The following is a 24,869-nucleotide window of genomic DNA, read 5'->3' as shown; positions in this document are numbered from 1 at the left end:
GGCGTTGCTGTGGCTGTGGTGTAGGCCAGCAGCAACAACTCTGATTAGACCCCTAGCCTGGGAACCTCCATATGCCAAGGGTGCAGTCTTGTAAAGACAAAAGACAAAAGAAAAAAAAAGAGAAAAAGAAAAAATACAGCAGGAGCAAGACAGCTCTTTGGATGTTACTTCTTTTCCTTCTCATTGGGACTAAACTGCAGATACCAGGCAGTGTTTCTAGAAAGTTCTAAAAGGTCTGTCTAAATTAGGAGGATTACACTTGGCCTATTTTAATTAGTTTTAAGTTAGATCTTAAAGAAATGTGAGTACATAAAACAGTATGGGCAACAGTAAACAATGACTACATATAGCTGCTGATACACAATGCATTTACATTTCTTTGACATTTACCAGACATCACAGATTACTACCAGAACATCACATAAGTTTATTTCAGATGTAACAGCAATGTTAAAATCAACAAGTTTAAATCTTAACTGCACCAAGTAAACTTAGCCATTTAAGTATTTTCAAAGTTATTCCCTCCAAAAAACTGAGGGAGCTTTTCTTTTCCACCCCACATACTGGTTTTTCAATAGTTCTATTTTTGGAGGACTTTCAATTGATAAGTAAACTGTTTTGAGGATATTTCAGAACTTCTTTCCCCAAATGAAAATTAATCTGGACAAATTATATATTGCATAGATTTCTCTGCAGATTCTTTTCTTTAGAACCTAAATGCAATTACCATACAGTGTAATTTTAACCAATTTGCCCCAAAGAAAAAAATGTCCTGAAAAATATGGTGGGTATATCTTGTGATATTCCAGTTAATAGAATTGTTTTACCTCAATGATAATTTTTATATTTCAAAATAACCAACTAAACATGGGACATTGTTTCAGTCATTACTGACTCATAGGCACATGCACCAGTGCCCAGCTTCTACCTCTTCTACATCCACCTCCTCCATAAATGGATGGAATTATTTAATATAAGTTTGATGTAGGACAATCTACCCTTTACAAACATTTACAATGTAGATTAAAGTCAATGACTAGTGTGGGAAAAGAAACACTAAGATGATAGGGAGCCTACACACTCAATTCGAAATTTAATATTTTTTCCTCCATAAATAATATGTACTTAATTATCATGAGGCAGCTATTCGGTTTTCAATAACCACATTTAGGGATACATTCATAGGACTGATTAGATAGTCCAGGTGAAATGGTTATAGAAATAGAGGCAGTGTCATCTCACAAAACTCATTTACATATCAAAATCTATTCTGATATCTGAAGTTTACAAAAAGGCTGAATTCCTCAAACTAATTATGCCTTCTGCAACTCAAACACTCTTCTCTTAGCAAGAGCAAGCTGAAGCTTATCAGTGAAGGTAAAGGTGCTTAATGCTAAACTTCTAAGCATAGATTTGGATTGCTTAAGAAAATGATAGCCAAGAAACCAGCATCGTCTTTCTACATTTTTACTATCTTATGATTAGAACCCTATAAACTCATTCATCAACTATCTTCCCTTTCTATATTATTCTTGGCACTCAACTAAGACTGTTGAAGTCTACTGTACCTTGTATTTTCACATTCTCAAAATAGGAACTTAATAAAATGTGCATAAACATTGTGTAAAATAATTTTGTCATTCAGCATATTTGGAGAGATGAGACTTCTATGCCAGAATTTACATGAGGATAAATATTATGGATCAACCTTCCTTTTAAAGTCAAAAGACAGAAAATTCAAGCTCTGTGCATTGTTTTTAAGTCTAATGAAAACATTTCCTGGGCCGCCAGTACTGGCAATTTAGAAAAATTTTAATATTGGAGATGGGACTATGGAGGAAAAACATGAATATTTCAGATGTCTCCTATCTTACAAAAAGTTATCTACCTGTCAAAGCCACTCTCTATGTGCCAGAAAATGATCTGGCATAAACCAGTCCTGTCAGTAGAGGAGGTCACAATGACATTTGCATTCTACTTTCCAAAGAATAGAAGCAATATGTTTAACAATTTCCCTTCCCCCAAATCCTTAAACTCATTAACAGAGGCACAGAATGTAAGCAAATCTGTCCTCCAACAGATAAGCAATAGCACAGCTATGTTATTCTCAAAAATACTGTCTAGATATTCTTCCATATAAAATCAAATGCTCAGTCGCCACCCTTCTAATAGCCTGCATTAACTGACATTAAATCCATTTATTGTGCCACAATTTCTTTTAAGTTTCCTTTAAGTATTTTTTAATATGTCCAAGAGACAACACCTGCTTCAGGTTTTTTTAGGGGCACTGACCTATAAGGACATCAACTCCATTTTTAAGGTTAAACTAACTATTGTGGGTTTACTAAAGAAAAAAGACAAGAGAAAAAAAATTACAACAAACCTCTTTAGGTCAGTTAAAGGCCATATCTCTAGCTGGGATATTAAAAAAAATTAATCTCACCAGCCCACACTCTAAAAGTTAATGCCACTAATAACAATCAACAGCAGGAAAAAATAAACCTGCTAACAACCCGCCCACTCATTAGCTAAAAAGCAGTTTAACTCAAATAGGAGACCAAAGTATATATAACACTACCTACTCAAACCGTCCTACCCACCCTCAGCCACCAGCGGGGAAGGAAGAAATAACTGCTTTACAGAACAAAACAAGCTTAGTATTTCTTACAAGGATAACAATGGTCCAACTCCTGAGATAATACTCAGAAGGACAAAAGGTGGAGTGAAGGCAATGTATAGGGATTAGTATCCCACAAAGTCTTGAAAAACCCAAAGTACCACAAACACATAAAACTTGTCTAGGAATTAGAGAACAAGATATTGCTGCTGCTTCTTTTTGTCTTTTGAAATATACAGTATTTGTAGGCTCTGCCCTTCAATGTGAAAGCAGGATGCTATTTAAAAAAAAAAAAAAGCTAACAAAATATTGAAGATGACACCCAAATTTTTGGGACCATATATCTTAACTGTGAAACTAAACAGATCTCTACCTTTTCCTTCCTACAATCAAACCACCTTGCAAAATAAAAAAACTAAAACAATCCAAACATGATTAAGTCCTTAAAAGTTAAAAACTTTAGAGGAAAAAGAAGTTTTGAAAGGAGGAAAAACAAAACAAGGAAGGAGGAAAGCTTTAAAAGAAAGGGGGGAGGGGAAAATCAACGGGCCTCTCTTTTATTTGGCGACAAGCAAGTGCAAGAAAGTTCATCTGTAATTTGTTCAGTTGTCTGTCTTTTGAACATCTGCGTTCTGGCCAGAAGGGACTTTGAGGTTTTTCTGCAGCACATGAGCATCTGCAGGCTCTATCCTCTTATAGTAGTTCTTCTTTGTCTCAATAATCTCAAAGCCAAACTTTCTGTAGAAGTCAATTGCAGATTCATTGCTGATCTGGACATGCCTGAGATATAAGAAGGTATTAGGGAAAAAAAAATTAAGATTCCATGAGCTTTTGTGTGTCCCCCACAGATGCTCCAAATTGGTTGGAGCTGGAATACTGCAGACATTTGTTAGATTCTCTTTACAGTTACTAAATACTAGTAATCAATAAAGATTAGGTATTCATTTCAGAGAAATTCCTGATGACAAATTTACACTTCTTTTTTTTTTTTGGTCTTTTTTGCCATTTATTGGGCCGCTCTCACGGCATATGGAGTTCCCAGGCTAGGGATCTAATCGGAGCTGTAGCCACCTGCCTACGCCAGAGCCACAGCAACGCGGGATCCGAGCCGCGTCTGTGACCTACACCACAGCTCACTGTGATAATTTCTAGATTATCAAGCCAATATATTTCATAAGACAAATGAAGTTAAAAATACTTTATAAAGTATTGCTTTTCATGCTTAAACTTCAGAATGTTTTTAATGACATTGATAAAACTGATATACATGTAATGCTGCATAATGAAGTAGAACCCTGATAAAAATATCCTTGTTGAAATCATTTACTTCATCTGACAGTGCCTGTTTGGAACCTATGATTAAAAACAAAAACAAAACTCGTCCTAGAGGCTGAATTCCCTAGAACTAACCCACTGAGCAAGGCCAGGGATCGAACCCGCAACCTCGCAACCTCATGGTTCCTAGTCGGATTTGTTAACCACTGTGCCACTCCGACAAGTTTACACTTCTAACCTAACTCTTAACCTAACTTTTCTAACCTAACTCTTAACCTAACTTGTTTGCAAAACAACTAGATGAGATTAGGGAATGTGGGGTGGAGGTAGGGGGGTGGGTGGAAGATAGTGTTTACTCTTAAAATCAACAAAGGTTAAAATACCTTCACTAACTATCATAACATTTTTACTACAAGGGGAGAAAAGATTCCTGTAATTAAAAGTTGGCAAATATACCATGATGATTCAAAGACCACAGGAACATCAAAAAACATATACACAGAGGAACTCTTCTTGTGGTATAGCAGCTTAAGGATCACTGAAGCAGCTTGGGTTGCTGCTGTGGTATGTATTCGATCCCTGGCCAAGGAACTGCCACATGTCATGAGCACCACCCAGCCAAAAAAAAGCACTAAGTATTTGGAGGTTCTGCTGTAGTGCAGTGGGTTAAGAATCCAAATGCAGTGACTTGGATCGTTGCAGAGGCGCAGGTTCAATCCCTGGCCTGGTGCAGTGGGTTAAAGGATCCAGCATTGCCACAGCTGTAGCTCGGATTCAGTCCCTGGCCTGGAAACTTCCATATGCCATAGAAACAAAAACTAAGGTCTCAAAAATGCCTGAATATATCTCTGATTAATAAAAAACACACTAGATTGTGAAAATAATTAATCTGTTCCTTTTTATTCTTCAAAATAGTATTATATAATTTAATCTTTCCCATTGCCAAAGTGAAATGAAAATAATCTTATTAATACTTGTATTATAAAGTTCCATAGTTGTGATCTTAGCCTTGGCTCTGATGTCTCTTACAATCCAAGTATCAATCAGCTAGGTACTCTCCAATTTTGATTATTAAATTATACTACTAATGAGCATGTCACTGGGAGCCTTGAACAAAACTCGAGTGCAAACAGATAGCATGAGAAATGTAATATTAATGATATTAATTTCTTAAATTCTTAAGACCTGAGTTTTAATCTTGGTTTCACATCTTTGACTTTGAAGCTCCCATTCCAATGTAATGAAGCAAACAAGAATGTTTTATTTCCGATTCCTTATCTATAATTAAAACAAAACAAACTTCACAACTACTACTTCCGCGGTGTTTCCGAAAGACAATAAATGACAAGATTTTAAATTTCTAGTAAAGATTTCTATTGTCAATTTATTAAATCTTTAGATAAGAACATTTAATGACTTTACTTACAGATAGATGTTGTCAAAAGTGCCATCTTTTTCACAGATGTTTAAGACATGATTTAACATTTTAGTTCCTATTAACAAGACAAATAACAAATAAGTAATCTCATAAAAATCAATCTTTAAATTATACATCTTATTGATTCCTAACAGAATTTGAGGTAAAGTCTAGATATCCTGATTTTGCAAAATTTTGTTTTCTCTATACTACCTACTATGTTTAAAACCATTAGCAGAAAAACAATCTTCACATACAGCCCTTACAGGGAGAAGAAAAACAGAAAAAGCAACAGGGATACTAATAACAAATCCATATAGTGCTTTCAACTGAATTATGCCAATAAGTAAATAGCTCTTTTCCACCTTATTTTATATAATTCAGTAACCTTTTCCCAGTATTCCTAGAAGAAATAGTTTGACTTACTGGGTCAGGAACAGTAACAACGTATTTGTGCTTATTTAAAGACGACGACAGACAAAAACCACAAATAATTTTACCTATTCCTAGCCTTCGGTATGGAGCCAGACATCCTAGTGTCATGATGTAAAGTCTCTTCTGATTCTGTGAATGATCCACCCTACAGCACACCGCACCTACTGCAATATCATTGAAATAGGCTGCCACGGAAAATATAAAGATACAAAATTTAACAGACAGAATAACACATTTTACTGAATCTTTCCCTCCCCTTACACAAGGACTAAATCGCCGCTATTCATCACCAAATCTCATTAAATTTTCTAATCAGCCTCTCTGAGTATCAACAGCCTCAAAAACATCCTGTATCTTCTTGAAGTTCCCATGTGGCACAGCGGGATCAGCTGCATCTCTGCAGCACCAGAATGCAGGTTTGATCCTGGCCTGGCACAGTAGGTTAAAGGATCTGGCGTTGCTGCATATGCAGCTCAGATCTGATTCCTGGTCTGGAAACTTCATATGCCATGAGGCAGCCAAAAGGGGGAAGAAAAAAAAAAAAAAAAAACCAACCAATACAAAACATCCAATACCTTCTTAAGAATTTAAGTCCCCTTTTGAGTAAAACTAAATATGTGAAAACACAGGCAATCCTAAATTAAAAAAGATATTTAGCATTTCCTTTTAAAATCCAAGTCTTTTATCTCTATTTTTTTTCAGAACCTGCATCATTCCCATTTCCTCACTTGTAAAACAGGAAATTATATCAGTTAACTTTTTCTTTCCAGCTGAAATTAAAAACTAGGGATCAAGAACATGAATAAACAAATGAAGGGAAGAAGAAAAACCACATCATGGATTAAGGATCTGGCATTGTCACTGCAGTGGCATGGGCTGGATCCCTACCCTAGGAACTTTCCATAAGCCATGGGTGCAGCGAGAAAAAGAACAGAAAAGAAAAACCATTATCATACCAAGTTTTGCTAGCTCGCCAACCTCCAGCACATCCTTGTAGAACTTGTCATTGTAGCTGACTGGAAAGATGACCTGGTTTAATCTCTTCAACTGTTTAATATTGTGTGGTGTCACATCTCCCAGCTCGATCCGGCTACTGGAACAAACCAAAATGTACTCAATAAAATATAATTAGCTTCATCTGTTAAGATGGACATATTAAGAGCATACCAAGTCTTTTTTAGATGACTGATAAATCCATCTCTTTTCATGAGTCACCTTACATTTCTATGAAGTTCACTTTTTTTTTTTTTTGTCATTTTGCGTTTTTCTATGGCCACTCCTATGGCATATGGAGTTTCTCAGGCTAGGGATCTAATTGGAGCTGTAGCCGTCAGCCTATGCCAGAGCCACAGCAATGTGAGATCCGAGCCGCGTCTGCAATCTACAGCATAGCTCAAGGCAACGCCAGATCTTAATCCATTGAGCAAGGCCAGGGATTGAACCTGCAACCTCCTGGTTCCTAGTCAGATTCGTTAACCACTGAGCCATGACAGAAACTCCTAGTTCACCATTTTTTAAGCAGATTTTTCCAGTCATTCGACCTAGATCCCAACTCTAGCTTTCATACAATTGTTTACATTTGGAGTATACAATTATAATGTCTAAATACAGTAAATAACAATTACTAAAAAGGCCAGAATATTCTACATAAATACCAAAATTTTCAGGAAAATTTAAAGACATTTATTACTGCTCAAAAAAGATTGATGACACCTTACCTAATTGGCAAAGGGGTGGCAAGCAAGATTTTTACACTCTGACAAGGATGTACATACACACAGTATCTCTGGAAGACAATCTAGCACTAGGTACTAAAAACCTAAAAATTGTATTTGTCCAAGTAACCCCACTTTAGGAAGTTATTCCATGAAAATAATCTAAATGTGCAAAAATCTTGCATATCCTATTCATTTGACATAGGAACCACACACATCAGAGTTGCAAGGGGTGGTACTCACAATCCAGATTTCTGGATCCCACCCTACACCTTCAGTAGTACTGCTAAGAAAGCATACTTAATCAAAATAATTGGTTCTATGAGAAAAGAGATAACCAGTGAAAAGTTTCAGACTCATAGTAATAGCACAGGCAACAAGACTTTTTTTTTTTTTTTTTTTAATGGCCTCACCCACAGCATATGGAAGTTCTTGGGCCAGGGACTGAATCTGAGCTGGAGCTGTGGCAACATCAGATCCTTTATCCCACTCCACTGGGCCAAAGATGGAACCAGTGCTGCCAGAGACAACACTGGATCTTAATGTGCTCTGGCACAGTGGGAATACCCAAAAGAAATTTCTTTCTCTCTCTTTCCTTCTTAAATTTACTTTCATATGGAGTTCCCAAGCCAGGGATCATACAGCTGTGTCAATGTCAGAGCCTTAACCCACTGTGCCAGGCTGGGATCGGATGTGTGTCCCAATCCTCCAGAGACACCACTGATCCCATTGTGCCACAATGGGAACTCCCAAAGTAAATTTTCAATAGCTCGGAGTCCCCTTCGTGGCGCAGTGAAAAAAATCTGACTAGGAACCATGAGGTTGCAGGTTCAATCCCTGGCCTCGCTCAGTAGCTTGAGGATCTGGCGTTGCCGTCAGCTGTGGTGTAGGTTACAGACGCGGCTGGGATCTGACATTGCTATGGCTGTGGTGTAGGCCCTCAGCTACAGCTCCAATTGGACCCCTAGCCTGGGAACCTCCATATGCCACGGGTGCAGCCCTAAAAATAAATAAACAAATTAACTAATTAAAAAATTTCAGTAGCTCAAGTCAATCTCACTACCATAATCTAAAGGTTGATCAAAAGCAACAAGACAGAATAGCATTTACACAATTTTTCTTCCTATTACCACCACCAGCACTATTACTAGTAGAGTTGTTTACATACATTATTTGCCTTCTTAAAAATCTTAACAGTGGGTGATAAAAATATTTAAAGAGGAGTTCCTGTCATGGCACAGCGGAAATGAATCCGACCAGGAACCATGAGGTTGTGGGTTCGATCCCTGGCCGCGCTCAGTGGGTTAAGGATCCAGCATTGCCGTGAGCTGTGGTGTAGGCCAAAGACGTGGCTTGGATCTGGCGTTGCTGTGGCTGTGGTGTAGGCTAGCAGCTGTAGCTCTGATTAAACCCCTAGCCTGGGAACCTTCATATGCCACGGGTGCGGTCCTAAAAAGCAAAAAAGAAAAAATAGTGTCAAATCAAAATAAAATAATTTGATGCCAACCAAGCAGCTAGAAAATGATGTAGATATTTCACTACTAGGTAATGAGGGTCCTACTGCTAGGTAATAGCCTACAGAGGCATTAGTCAACCACAGGGAAATGCAAACAATGCACCCTATTTAATCACTTACATCATATGCGTGTGGATTTTGAAAACAAACTCTCTATTGGAGAAGTGATTAAATAAGGTTTATCATTACACTTCTATAATGGTAAAAAAGAGAAAGAAAAAAAAGAAAACATCTTAGTATCCACTAAAAGGGATACTTAAAGCATGATATATCTATATTATTAACACAGCGAGATATTGATATATTGTTCAGGGGGAGCATATATACATATATATCTCTCTCCAACTTTTGTTAACATAAAGAAAAATGTTTAGAGATTCCACATATTAAGTGACACTACGTAGTATATGTCTTTCTTTACCTGGCTTTTCTACTCAGCTTTAAGTTACTCTTTAACTTAGTAGTGCACCACAAACTGGGTGCGGTAATTTATTTTATTTTTTGTCTTTTGTCCTTTTAGGGCTGCACCTGAGGCATATGAAGGTTCCCAAGCTAGGGGTCTAATTGGAGCTAGAGCCACTGGCCTAGCCAGAGCCACAGCAATGCCAGATCCGAACCGCTTCTGGGACTTACACCACAGCTCACAACAATGCCGGATCCTTAACCCACTGAGAGAGGCCAGGGATCAAACCTGCAACCTCATGATTCCTAGCCGGATTTGTTTCCACTGCGCCACGAAGGGAACTCTGGGAATTTATTTTAAATATAAGATAGTTTTATTTTATTCATTAAATTTAGAATATACCATTTAAAAATTACTCCACTTGGAGTTCCTGTCGTGGTACAGTGGTTAACGAATCCGACTAGGAACCACGAGGTTGCGAGTTCAATCCCTGGCCTTGATCAGGGGGTTAAGGATCCCGCATTGCTGTAAGCTCTGGTGTAGGTTGCAGGTGCGGCTCGGATCCAGTGTTGCTATGGCATAGGCCACTGGCTACAGCTCCAATTAGACCCCTAGCCTGGGAACTTCCATGTGCTTCGGATGCGACCCTAGAAAAGACCCCCCAAAAAATAAATTAATTAATTAAATAAAGTAAAATAAATAAAAATTACTCCACTGCACTCAAAAGACAGTCTGTATTTTAAGAGTGAAAAAATTACAACATGAAATCTAACAGTAAACAAAAATAAAGGAAAACTTCAGAATCTATGAAGTCGCTTCTAAACTATAAGTGAAAGAACTTAAATTTTCAAAAGTTTAAGAATAATTCCTGGGTTATCACCATGCTTCAAGTATATTTATAATTTTTAAAAGGATAATAACCAGGTATTTTGTGACTTCATAAAAAAAGAAAAATTGGTCATGGTGCAATGTAGCAGATTGAAACTAGTAAAAAAACCAAACAAACAACAAAAAAACAACACCTGTCTTGATAAAAAAAAAGTTTATCACCATAGAAATTAGATGTATATAGTCTTCCAGTATTCCATGTACATATATAAAGATACCTTTCAAAACAGAATTAGAATATTATGAATATTATTTGGTAGTAATTTAAGAAATAAATTAATCAAGCTTATTAACAGACTGTCATCATGTCAGAAACAGAATTTTAAAATGTCTACTAATTATAGCTTTGTCAGCAAAACTGACCTTCAAATACAGTTTAACTGTCATGAACATGATATGTATGATTGAAATGGAGCACTTCTGTAATCCCGATCACTTAGCTCCAAATTATTTTAAGATGTGGATATTCTAAATATATCGAGTAATATCATCTTGTAAATATAATTCAGCAAAGAACGTGTAGTATCACAGGCATAAACATAAAGAGTTACGTAGAAGAGTAAAGTAAATCAACTTGACTTTAAACAACCAAACTTTTTAGAAGTTAAAAGAATTTTCCAAATTAAAAGTTAAAAGAACATGATTAGAAAATTAAATAATAGATAGAGATTTTGAGAATTCTGTGAATCTAAAATTTTCTATAGTTCCTATGAACATAATGGTTGCCTACTCAAAGCATAAATCAGTTCTATTTCAATAAATATTTGAACGCCTATGTGCTAACGTCTGGAATGCAAAAGAATTTACACCTAGTAGAAAATACAGATATACAGAATAGAATTGTGCTAGTAATAGCTTATGTACAGAAAATACAAAAGTTATACTAGAATGGAAGCGATCCTGGGAAGGATGACTAGGAGTATGTTTTGTGGGAGGGCAAGAACTGCATTCTAAAGAGAGGGTAGAACACAAACAAATAGCAATCACAAAAACTATAGACAGTCTGCTATGGTAAAACAAAGTATGCTTTGTGTAAACGTGGAAGCTGGGTTTGAAGAGAAGAACCAAGTTTATGAGTGCCTTGCACATCAAGATGGTACTTCAATATCCATCTACATTCTCTTGGTGACCTCAATCTACAGTGTTATGGATTTAATGCTGCCAACTCCCAAATTTCTGTCTCTAGCCTAGACGTCACTCCTTAATGCCAAAGCACCTCTAGTAGACAGCTCAAGTTAAACATATTCAAAACTAGATATCAGATCTTCCCTGCAAAATCTCCTTCCCTATCTCAGTTGATGGCCTTTTTCATCTTTGCCTGCAAGTTACTATCCTACTTACTTTAAGTCTGTTCATGTGAAACATCAATAAGTCTTACCCTGAAAACACCTGTCTTTTTTCCCCTTATAATATTCTTGATAGGCTTTCTTATCGATAAGGATTGTTGGTTTCAAAGAAACTTTGGAAGTGTTCCTTCTTGCTCTTTTGCTCTCTGTCAATGCTTAAGTATTTTCAAGTTATGTTATCAAAAGCATAAATATTTAGGACTGTTATGAGTTGATGAATCAATCCTTTTCTCACTTTTAAATCTTTTTCCTATAATATTCTTTGTCTTAAAGTCTACTTTGCTCATCAATATAAACACCACTTTTCTTCTAATCAATGTTGGATGGAGTATCTTCTACTATTCTTTGAGAATTTCTGTGTACTTACACTTAGTGTTTTTTTTTTTTTTTTTGTAAACAGCATATGTTAAGTCTTGTTCTTTTAATCTGACATATATTTAGTCTTCTCAGGTTTAATGTAATTATTATTACATTATTATTACAGTCTATTCAAGTCTACAAGCTTGCAGTTTGTACCAACTATCATTTGTTCCTTTATTTTCCAGCCTTGAGAGGATCATGCTTAAAAAAAAAACTTTTAGAAGTTTACATAACATTTACTTTAGACATACAGTTCTAAGTTTTGACAAATATGTATAATCACCTACCTACCACAATTACCAAGACACAGAATGGTTCTATCACTCCCCAAATCTCCCACATGACACTCTGTAGTTCAGCTCTACCACCAATCCCAGGCAGTCATTAATGTTTTCTGTGGGGACAGTTCTGCCTATTCAAGAATATCATATAAATGGAATTACACAATACACAGCCATTTGGTTTCTTTCGTTCAGCATAATGCCTTTGAGATTCATCACACTGTAATATCAAGAGTTCATTCCTTGTTAGTGTTAAGTAGTTCTCTCTTGAATGGATGCACCATAGTTTGGGTTGTTTCCACTTTGGAAAGATTATGAATAAAGTTGCCATAAACAACTATACAAGTCCTTGTGTGAACATAGGTTTTTCTTTCTCTTGAATAAACACCTAGGAGAGAGGGGATGCTGACTCATAAGTTAAGTGTATGAAAGTTTCACTTGTTCTGCCACCAAACCAGCATTTGGCACAATCAACTTTTAAAATTTATTCCATTCTTATAGGTATGTAGTAACATTTCACTAAGGTTCTAGTTTACAAACCCTGAAATAATGGTGAACATCTTTTCATGCACTTCTTTGCTACACATCTCTTCATTGGTAAAGGAACTGCTGATATCTTTTGCTTATTTAAAAAAAATCCAAAACAACCTGGGTCCTCTTATGGAGATTAATTCACCTTTAGAGCACATCTGAGGTAAATCCCCTTTCCTACCCTAAGCCAGCCATTAAATCTACCTTCTTTCTATAGACTTGCAATTTCTGAACATTTCATAAAATAAATGATTTTTTTTCCTTTTTGGCCACCACATGGCATATGGAGTTTCTGGGCCAGGAATCAGGTCCAAGCAGCAGATCTGCTACATCATAGCTACGGCAAAGCTGGATCATTTAACCTACTGCGCCAGGACGTGGACTGAACCTGTGGCCTGGCATTACAGAGACACTGCAGGTCCCATTGCCCCACAGTAGGAACTCCTAAATGTGATCTTTTTTTGAACCAGACTTCTTCCACATAGTATAATTTTTTTTATTTTTTGCTTTTTACAGCCACACCCAAGGCATATGGAAGTTCCCAAGCTAGGGGTTGAATTGGAGCTACAGCCACCAGCCTACACTACAGCCACAGCATCATGGTATCCAAGATGCGTCTGTGATCTACACCACAGCTCACAGCAATGCTAGATCCTTAACCCACTAAGAGAGGACAGAGATTGAATCCACATCCTCATGGATACTAGTCAGATTTGTCTGCGCTGTGCCACAATGAGAACTCCCTAGTGTAATGTTTTTGAGGTTCATCCATGTTGGCAATTTGTGTCAAGTAGCTAAACTGTATTCCAGTGTATGAATATACCACATTTTGTTTATTCATTTACCAGCGGATGGGCATTTTAATTGTATTTACTTCCTGGCTATTATAAATAATGTAGCTGTGAATACTGAAGGTAAAAAGTAAGTAAGTTTTTAAGTAGATAAAAGTAATTGTTAGAGAGAAGGCACCTGAAATTTTTACATTAATTTAACTCATAAGGAAAGAATTTCTTTTTGTAACATCACTTTGAGAGTTGTTTCCTGGAATATATAAATAGCATATAATGTATATCTTCTGATTATGTGAACAGACCACATTACCAAGAATGTCTGTAATGAGAACATTTAAAAACTACTAAAAGGAACACTTAAATTTTAGGGGAAAAAAGGAGCCCATAAAGAGACCTAAGAAACAATTTTCAAGAGTAGGGGAAAAAAATCTAGAGAAGCAGTGTCACAAAATCCAAAAAAGGGTTTCAAATTTGGCTATACATCCAAATCACTTTGCCAGTTAAAAATTCAAACTCCTGGAGTCCCCTGATGGCCTAGTGGTTGATGACTCAGAGTTGTCACTGCTGTGGCTTGACCTTGATATCTGGCATGGGAACTTCTGCAAGCCATGGGTGTGGACAAAAAAAAATTTTTTTTTTTTCAAATTCTCACATCCTACCTTGGAATCTTTACTTCTGTAATATAGCTTGTTATTAACCATACCAATTAAACACTCATTCTAATTAATAAACTTGCCACTGCGTGTGTATAAATTTCTAAATCCAAGGAGTCTAATGAGGGAAACAGAAGCTAAAGACAGGCACAGAGAAGTAAAATAGACCATTGGAAAAGCTATATGATCAGAGTGGGTTTCATATAAAATGTTGCATTTGAGGAACTGTGACCCAAACTCAAATTGGCCTAACTCTGAAAGCTGGGTTTTTAAACCACTACACTAACTCACTAACCACTTACTTCAGATTAGGTTAAATATAATTTAACCATGTAGACTATTTTAATTTATCAGTTTAAGACCCCAAATTCCTGGCCTAAAAGTTAAATCAGCCATGTGGCCACATCTATTTGACTCAGCTGTTTTTTGTTTTTCCAAATTAAGTTGGATACTAATATTTAAATCAGAAGTTTTTACATAAAGCCTACATTTCTTCTATCTTACTCATTTATCTAATCTGCCTGGTTCCAGGTTCCTGCTGGCACTAGAGTTCACAGCCTTAATTAAAAAACTGAAGACAGCAGTTATTAAAGAAACTAAATTATTCTCTTAGCTTAAGTAAATTCATGTGACATATTATTTTTCTTGTTTATCAACTCCATAACAAACTAACACATCATCATACCAACGTTTTTAAACTAAAGATCCAAGGAGGGGGCAGACTGATATCTAGGACAATCATCCATAGAAATGTGAACTAAGGCCTTAGATGTGGAAAACACAGCTACTTACCTCCTACTTTATAGAGCCCATTAGCCCATTAATTTGTGAATATGTGTCAGCACCACAAGATTAGTCTGTTAATCAAATCTCATATAACCTTTGTGTTCAGAATAGCAGGAAACCTTTAGCAGTGGCTTGTAAAACAAGTGGTGTGATAAAATGAGATAATGCATGTAAAGTATTTAGTATATCAAGATAAATGTTTCTAGCTTTTAAAGGTAATGTCAATTATGCCCATAATTGTAAAAACAAAACTTAGTGGCAATATTCTGAAAGGCCACAAGATGGAGATATGACTACACAAAAGTGGGTCTTTCCACACAAAGTCAGAGTGCAAAAGTTACATAGCAAAAAGAGAAAATTATGTATAGAGAAAGCTTAAAGCCTTTATACTTTAGATGGGTATTTAAGTGAACCTTAGCACAAAATTTTAACTGGTCATTTTTTTTTTTGGTCTTTTTTGGGCCGCTCCACCCCCATGACATATGGTGGTTCCCAGGCTAGGTAGGGGTCAAATAGGAGCTGTAGCTGCCAGCCCATGCCACAGCCATAGCAACGCCAGATATGAGCTGCATCTGTGACCTACCCCACAGTTCACAGCAACGCCAGATCCTTAACCCACTGAGCGATGCCAGGGATCAAGTCTGTGTCCTCATGGATAGTAGTCAGATTTGTTTCCGCTGAGCCAGGACAGGAACTCCTGTCTGGTCACTTCTTGTTAAGAGTGACTAATCTGGAAGGGACTTTAGAACCTTCCACTGGCTCTATTCCCTTTCATTTTATAGATGATGGAACTGAACCCCAGAGACAGATGTGCCTGTGAAAGCCAATTATCAATAAAGCCAGAACAGGACCTATGTCTAATTTCCATTATAGTGCAAGATTAGCCAGACCGTATGACTTCCCTCAAAGGAGTCATCGTTACTGTTCAAGGATGAGAGAGAGAGAAAGAAATACCTAGCACAGAACACTTATTTAAGGTGCACGGATCAAGGACTTCTGCATAAAATTTATAGGTCTTTTAAGCAAGGATCAAAGTATGCCCTCTGTCCTTTGACTAAAAAAATTTTTCCAAGAGGCTTAGAGAATAGATGCTTTTTTTTTTTTTAGCTGACAGTATTCCGATTCTAAACTCTTGCTTTCAAGAAAATTACAATGGAGTTCCTATCCTGGCTCAGTGGAAACAAATCTACTATCCTTGAGGATAAAGGTTCAACCCCTGGCACTGCTCAGTGGGTTAAGGATCCGGCGTTGCCGTGGGCTATAGAGTAGGTCAGAGATTTGGCTCAGATCCTGCATTGCTGTGGCTGTGGCGTAAGCCAGCAGCTACAATTCCGATTCGACCCCTCACCTGGGAACCTCCATGTGCTTCGGGTGCAGCCCTAAAAAGACAAAGAAAAGAAAAAAAGAAAAAAAAAAAGGAAATTACGGGAGTGATTCCTCTAAAGCATAAATTCCTTCAACCTCAAAGTAAGCCTACTCAGTACTTATCAAAGCGCAGCGTAAAAACTGTGGCCTTAACCTGTCATCCTGCCGAGATTTCCACTTCATTTGAACTATATTAAGTTGTACTCTCCCAAGGCACAGAGCCTCTACACTGCTGTGTTTGTTTTTGAACCTTATCTTTTCTACTGAACTATGAGACTTAGGGCAGAACCTCAAATATTTCAAGGAATTGCTAAATTAGTTTTAGTAAATCCAAGAATCTCTAGGCCCTTAATGTAACTGATGAACTCTTTTTCATTTCATCTAGAGTTTAGAGCAGAGTTTTTCAGTCTTGGTACAACTGATAATTGTATTGGGCTGGATAATTTTGCTGTGAGGGGCTTTCTAGAGCACTATGGGATGTTTAGCAGCATTTCTAGCCTTACCCACTGGATGCCAGTAACCATCCAAACCCACCGTGACAACTAAAACTGCCTCTAGACACTATCAGATGTCCAGAGTGGGATGGGAGGTATGCTTTTGGTTAAGAGTAACTGTTCTAAAGGTTCAGCAGTTATCAAAAAAGCAGTGGTGGGGGAGCTCCATGGTGGCCTACTGGTTAAGGATCCAGCATTGCTACCAGGGAGCTATCAGGTCACTGCTGTGACATGGGTTCAATCTGTGGCTTGAGAACTTCTGCATGCTGTGGGTGTGGGTCAAAACAATTTAAATATTTTAAAAAAGCAGTGGTGTGTGAATCAGTTCTCCAAGCTGTGTGACTACAAGTATAAGGTGTGTAAAAAATCTAAGTAATTATTTGTTTGGGCACTGGAAGTGCTAAACACACACAAGGAAACAATATACTGAAGGTTATAACCTAAAAAGAATAAATTATTCTTAGAAAACATTTCCCACAGTTATCTATATGTTCAATTAGGAGAGCTCCCTCCCAGCTATGGCTTTTCCCCTACCACCACTTAAATGCTGATGTTTTTACTTCCAAATCTCTGAATCCAAGCACATATTTTCAACTGCTTACTAGCTATCTCTATAGGAATCTCAAATTCAACACTTCAAAAACTGAACCCATCATTCTCTATAGGAAATTAAAACATCTACCTCTATTCTCTACCTTTATGAATAGCCCCATCATTTATCCAACACAGAAATTTAGTTTTAGATGTACTCTTATATCCCATTTTATTGATTGATTGATTGATTGACTGATTTTAGGGCCGAAGCCACTGCATATTGAAATTGCCATGCTAAGGGTCAAATCTGAGCTGTAGCTGCCAGCGTACACCACAGGCACAGCAATGTAGGATCCAAACTGCATCTGCGACCTACACCACAGCTCACAGCAACACCGGGTCCCCAACCCACTGAGTGAGGCCAGGGATCACAACCGCATCATCATGGTTACTAGTTGGATTTGTTTGTGCTGCACCACAATGGGAACTCCCTTATATCCTATTTTAATCTCTTTTAATTCCGCCTCCCAACTATCTTCATAACCTGTTTCTATACCTTTCCATTAGCAGTATGGTTTGGGCCATCATTTCAACCCAAATTTTAATAGCCTAGTAAACAGGAATAAGACTAAAGCCAAGGAGACAAGGACTTCAAAATGCTGGCAGAATAATCTTTCTAAAACACAAATCTGACCACTTCTCTGCTTATAAAATCCTTCAAAAGTTGTACATAATCTATCAAATGAAATTTGATTAGCTCTTCATCACCTAGCTGTGGTCACTGGCCTAGCCTTTTCCCCAATTCCAAAAAGTTTTTTTTTCCATATAAAACTACTCAAAACCCCCAGAACCCACCAAGCTCTCTTTCCTTTTTGGCCCAACTCTGTATCTGTTTTATACTATACCTATAGATACATGAGCAGACTATGGATACTATCTAAGAGCTTATGAGGATGAAATGAGACTCTATCACCTGGCACATTGCCTTAATAGTGCTTCCACTGTAAAAGGTAAAAGTGGCATGAGGGCTGGTCTGGGAACTTTTGTAGGTCTCAGGTGCAGCAGTAGTGGGGGGAGAAGGAAAAGAAAAAGTGGCATGAGGGGGAGGCATGGGAGAACAGGCCTCAAAAAGCAGACATAAGAGCAAATTGAAGAAAGCAGCTTAAAAGAACAATTCAAATGATTCCAAAGTTTTGTTTCTTGGTATCACACAAAACATTTGACACACATGCCATTAATAATCAATGATGTCACTTTTTTTTTTTTTTGCACTTTGAGACCTCATCAATGCTATCAACAAATTACTTTTTTTTGGTCTTTTCTAGAGCTGCTCCCCAGGCACATGGAGGTTCCCAGGCTAGGGGTTTAATCAGAGCTGTAGCAGCTGGCCTATGCCACAGCCACAGCAATGCGGGATCCAAGCCACTTCTGCAACCTACACCACAGCTCACGGCAACGCCGGATCCTTAACCCATTGATTGAGGCCAGGGATGGAACCTGCAACCTCATGGGTCACTAGTCGGATTCGTTAACCACTGAGCCACGACGGAACTCCAAGATAATACTGGTAAGATACTACGAACAGATTAGAACTGGCAAAAGAATCATTGGCCTTCCCTACTCAGGTTCAAGTTGTTCTCTTTAAAAACAAAGAAATGAAGGCTAGGCAGTTAAGTAACTTATTACTGACCCTATGCTAACTATTATTAGTGGCACGCTGAACTATAAAATGTGGTTGCTTTTAGTTAAATTTTTTTTTGTACTATAAGTCTCCTTTTTGAAGATAAATTATGCTACAAATAATAAACTCTCAGACTAGTGAGGGGGTGTCCCCAAATATATCTTTACTCTTATTTTTCTGAAAAGAGAAATAAGAAATGTTTAAAATGCTTCTAAGTACAAAATATTTTCCTTGCTTACCCTAGTTTAACAACTCTATGAATAAAGTTTTCTTTCTAATGATCTGGGTCCTAAACTGGCAAAACTCTGACAATATTTACTATTTCGAATGTCTCAACCATATTTTCTAAAACATATAATCTTCGTTTCATAATTTGAAGTCAAAAAGCAATCAATATCCAAATTAAAAACCAGGAAGTTTATGTAAGTAACAGTTAAGACACAAAGGAATACAAACAGCCAGTAAAAGGAATGTAAATTGATACATTTAAAAAAACACACACAAATGGGCGGAGTTCCCTTTGCCACTAAGGATCAGCGGAAATGAACCCAACTAGTATCCATGAGGACATGGGTTCAATCCCTAGCCTCGCTCAGTAGGTTAAGGATCAAGCATTGCCATCAGCTTCTGTGCAGGTTGCAGCTGCAGCTCAGATCCTGTGTTGCTGTGGCTGTGGCCAATTCAACCCCTATCCTGGGAACTTCCATATGCCAAAGAAGATGCAGTAGTTAAAAGAAAGAAAGAAAAGGATTTCCTGAGGCCAAAGCAGAAGACGAAACAAAGTTAAATATAGACATTAATTTGGCATGGCAAAAGCACTCTAGCTTTGAAAGATAACACTTTATATGGGAGGCCTTTAAAAATCTTTTCCACCCCACAAATTCTTTATTAGTCTGTTTTCTTCAGTATTTTAGCAACGCTGTCCACAATTTGGGGGAAGAAATCACAACACTCATGGCAACACAGCATTACTCACCAATGCACACATTTGTACTGGTAGCAGATATACTTTCTAAATTATCCAATGATTATATTTAAAAACAGATGCAAACGTGATCTTATGATTTATGCAGCTGTACCTGCTCATGTGCATAGTGAAATCAATCTCTTATTGCAGAATACTTTCCTTTCATTCTCTTTTAGTTAGGACATTGAGTTTTTAAAAATTATGGTACAGTTAGGTTATATTTTATATGAATTGATCTGAACATATCAAGAAGACATTACAAAGTTTTAAAATCCAGTATCTTTTTTTTTTTTTTTTGGTCCTTTTTTTCTTTCGAGAGCCGTGCCCGTGACATATGGAGGTTCCCAGGCTAGGGGTGGAATTGGAGCTATAGACACTGGCCTATGCCACAGCCATAGCAACGTGGGATCCGAGAGGCATCTGTGACCTACACCACAGCTCACAGTAACGCCACATCCTTAACCCACCGAGCAAGGCCAGGGATCGAATCCGAGTCCTCATGGATACTAATCAGGTTCATTAACCACTGAGCCACAATGCGAACTCCAAAATCCAGTATCTTAACATCCCACAAATTACCGGCCTCACAGAAGCAACGAGTATGAACTGCAGGTTTACAAAGGTTCTCAAATTCTACTTCAGCCTCACTTTTTTTGTTTTTGGTATTTTTCCCTGACAAAAACAGCAATAAAACTTAAAAAAAAATTACCTGTTTTATTGAAATATAAGATTCACTACTAAGAGCGTAATGATTTTTTATACTATGATTTTTTTTTCTTTTTTTGTCTTGTCTTTTTAGGGCTGCACTTGCAGCATATGGAGGTTCCCAGGCTAGGGGTCCAATCAGAGCTACAGCTGCTGGCCTATGCCACAGCCACAGCAATGCCAGATCCGAGCCGTCCCTGTGACCTACACCACAGCTCGGGGCAACCCCAGGTCCTTACCCACTGAGCAAGGCCAGGGATGGAACCCACAAACGCATGGTTCCTAGTCGGATTCGTTTCCACTGCACCACAAAGGGAACTCCTAGAGGGTGATGGTTTTTTACATATGTATACACCTCTGTAATCAATACCTAAAGTAAAGATACAGAATGTTTCTAGCACTTCAGTAAACTCCTTTGCCCCTTCCCAGTCTATAAACTGTCAAAGGTAACCACTATTTTCTGAGTTCTTCAACAGATTCATTTCCGACAGCAGAATCTTATACATTAACACTTCCATTAGTAAACTACACTGTTTTATATACTATGTTATTGCTGTCTACTTTCCTTTCTTTGTCCAATGTATTCACATCTAGTTAGAGACATTTTTGTTAGAACTAATTCAAACTTCTTTGCTACAATTGAAGGGTAAATTACATTGCCATCTCAGTCCTGGTTATGGCATACCTTCTTGTTTAAATATCACCTTACCTAGAGAGGAACAACAGACAAAAATAATCGCTTACCATGCACTAATTCAACCTACAATGTCCCTGGTTCATAAAAACAAGCAACTTCAGTACAAAGGAATCAACATCTTGTAATGTACCTCACATTTCTAGATCACCATCTAAACACATGCAGTAATTAACAACTGGAAAAAAAACTGGAAAATTTACCTACCTATGGAGGAAAGGCAAATATATGTCAGTATCATGGAATTCCCTACTGCTACTAATGAAAACTAAGTAAAAATATGAAGAAAAAGCAGGTAAAATAGTTGTTTTTAAAGTTTCCAAATGAGAGAAAATATGGGCAACAATATAAAATATTTAAAGAATAGACGGATTTAGAGTTAGTGGTTCTGCATTTGTTTCCAATTTTAGATACTTCTATTCAACTTACAGTTCAGTCAGCTCAATACATAATAAAACACTTAGCAAATAAAATTTCACAGAAAACCCCATAATCACGACCACTGTTTCATTTTCACAGGTCTTTACGAACCAAGAGTCTGGACTGTTAGTACTGACCACATTGTACTTAATAGAAATCTCTGAAGGCAAGGACTTTAAAATCTTTTAAATAATATCCACTGTCTTCCCTTGTCCAACACCGTAAGGATAAGACTTACAAAGTGAAAAAAGTATAAGAAAAAATATAAGATCCCATCTTATCTGGGAGTTAGTTCATCTGCAAAGTTAAAGGAACTATTCCTGTGAAATTGTCTTAAAAGTTTACCATTAAGAACATAATCTTTTTTTTTTTTTGTCTTTGTGCCTTTTCTAGGGCCACTCTCATTAACCACTGAGCCACGACAGGAACTCCAATAATCTTAAACTGTCGCAGCTCTTAAGAGGTGATAGCAACTAAAGGGCTCTACATTTCAGGCATAGCTGATGACATAAGGTACACATTTCATAACTGTAAGTTTCCTCTAAATTTGTCCATTTACTCATTTCTGGAGATTTGCCTCCATGAAGTTATTATCTATAAAACAACCATTTTAGGAGCTCCCGTCGTGGCGCAGCAGAAACAAATCCAACTAGGAACCATGAGGTTGTGGGTTCCATCCCTGACCTCACTCAGTGGGCTAAGGATCTCACATTGCCGTGACTGTGATGTAGATCACAGACGCAGCTTGAATCCTGCGTTGCTGTGGCAAAGGCCGGCAGCTGTAGCTCTGATTGGACCCCTAGCCTAGGAACCTCCATATGCCGAGGGTGCCACCCTAAAAAAAAAAAAAATAAGCAAAAAAAAAAATAAATAATCATTTTAAATAAAAAGATAATTGCCTCATGAGTATATTACCTGAAGGTAGATCGTGAATAATACTGCTCTTTGACCTCATTTCTATGGCCAACTTAGTATCAGGAAGAGCATTACATCCTAGGTAGACTGAGCTAGACCAAAGATTTTTGATCCAGAATAATTCCTTGGAGGCATTCTTTTATAAATCCATGCACAAGTCCAACACCAGGAACTCTTCAACCTCATTTTTATTACTTTAACAAATACAAATAAGTATTGAGTGGTAGAGACAGTATCTATACTCGGGAAAAAAAGGAAAAATCTCGCCAAGTTGTACTGGATCATACATAAAATAGCCAAACTTCCTAAATCATGATTCAAGTGCAGCACATGCTTCCAATATCTCTCAATCAGTATCCTAATTGGAACACTTCAGAACCTGATGAGAAATAATGCAGGTACTGTGAAAATTTCATGATTTCTAAACTTTAACCCAAAACATGCAATTCGACATCACAATATTTAAAGTAAAATCAGAGTAAGGAATCACATTACAATCCTTGGGTCAAATTTAACTTTCTTGGACCTCTTCTGAGACCTCAAACACATATATACACCGAAGAAATATTTACACCCTTGTTCTAGACAGTATGACTCTGAACGCTGACTTTTATTTCATCCTCAAAAAGGGTGCTGAATAATTTGAAAGGCTTCCTTAACTCAAAACACAGTTCTTTAACTGACTTGCTATAATAGAAAAAACTCAGGCATCTCAGAAAGGTTTTAATATTGCTAATATTCCATTTCTTTCTCTAAGGAGGGTAAAGGCAAAACAGCTTGGTCACTATTTTAAAACACCGTGTTATGTAATGAATACTTCAACAGTAAGCAATTTAATAGAGTAAGGTGACAGTTTATTCAAATAGAAATAGTCGAAGAGAAACCATCCTTTACTTTATCCAAGAGGGAGACTGTGAAAGTATATTAACTTTGCCAAGCACCTGAAGAAAGCTTCCAAGGACCCCCCCTCAAGGCACTGGGGCAAGAGTAAACTCCTGCAGCAATAGCTCCACCTACTGATCAACAATACTTCCTTGAACATTCTGGCACCCCAAGTCTACATTGCTCGCGCTCTCCCCCTCCTCCACTCGCTCTGACCCAACCCAAATCCAGTTGAGTCACTAGCTTTTAATACTCATCTCCATGCTTTTTATTTAAATTCCTTCTCCTTCCAGAAGCTTCTGCATCGCTTCCAAGTACAAATAAGCCCGAAAGATGTCAAAGACCACAGTTCTCAGTGTGGAGCCTGGATCTGATGAGGACAACCAGACCACTCCACTCGAGTCGCGGGCAGGGGGTGGCTATGCCGTCCGCTCCCAGACAGGAGGCCACAGGCGCCTCACAAGAGCTCGTCCCCTCTGCCCCAGCAAGATCTGGTTTCCACTTAACCCACATTCGTCCTCTGGGCCCAAATCCTGGGTTCCCCGGGTTTTGCTTCTGCTGGCCCTTCAGCCCGCCAACAGCCCGCGCCGAGCCTCCGCCCCCTCCGTGAGCAGAGAATCCCACAAACCTCCCTCCGCCAGGTCCTGGCCCAGAATCTCTCCCTTCCTTCGTAGCCCCTCTCTCCCGCCCGTCGGGCCCTGTCTGGGTGCCCTTCCTCACCCTTTCATCTTCCCCGCCTGCTGAGGCCGTTGTTACCACCGATATCAACGCCGTTGTCGTCGCCGCCCTGAGCTCTCCGCGCCCTCAGCTCGGGCCACTCAACCCCACAAGCCGACCTCCTCGCCTAGGGCAGGGAGCTGAGCTGTTGACGGAGGCCGCGAGATTCGAGCGCAGCCCTGCGTCTCCAGAGGGGGCGGCGGTGCGTCCTGCCGCCGTGCCGGTGCCGCCACTTCTCCACACGTGCACACGGAGCAGTCGCCTCCCTCCTGCCGCCGCCGCCAGCCAGACTCGCCGCCGCGCAGTGACCTTTCACCCCGCCCCCTCTGCGCGCCGGCGCGTCGGCCGTCTCGCACGCAGGCGCACTTCAGATCTTTCCGTACCCTTCCCCCTCCACTTCAGAACCTCCATCTTTTTCTGGGTTCCGCCTGCTGGCGTCATCCTTCTCCTCCTGTGCCTTGCAACACAACTTGTGAGGCTT

General features: G+C 38.4%; 1 protein-coding gene across 2 annotated transcripts; it reads right to left on the bottom strand.

Moving 5' to 3' along the window:
• Positions 1-407: 407 nt before the first annotated feature.
• On the bottom strand, positions 408-24,703 carry NAA50 (N-alpha-acetyltransferase 50, NatE catalytic subunit). 2 transcript variants are annotated; one of them, XM_047792180.1, is made up of 5 exons: positions 24,392-24,703; positions 6,701-6,837; positions 5,810-5,929; positions 5,319-5,385; positions 408-3,397 (listed from the first exon to the last, which is right to left on the bottom strand). In XM_047792180.1, the coding sequence occupies exons 1-5, from the start codon at positions 24,397-24,399 to the stop codon at positions 3,220-3,222; spliced, it is 510 nt and encodes a 169-aa protein (XP_047648136.1). In that variant the 5' UTR covers positions 24,400-24,703; the 3' UTR covers positions 408-3,219. The 2 variants fall into 2 exon arrangements, with proteins under 2 accessions (XP_047648136.1, XP_047648146.1); XM_047792190.1 differs by having other exon boundaries at positions 6,701-6,834.
• Positions 24,704-24,869: the final 166 nt, after the last annotated feature.

Source organism: Phacochoerus africanus, chromosome 1 (genome assembly GCF_016906955.1).
Source record: "Phacochoerus africanus isolate WHEZ1 chromosome 1, ROS_Pafr_v1, whole genome shotgun sequence".
Classification (NCBI taxonomy): domain Eukaryota; kingdom Metazoa; phylum Chordata; class Mammalia; order Artiodactyla; family Suidae; genus Phacochoerus; species Phacochoerus africanus.
Note: the sequence above shows the minus strand (reverse complement) of the source record. Positions and strands in the feature narration are given on the sequence as shown.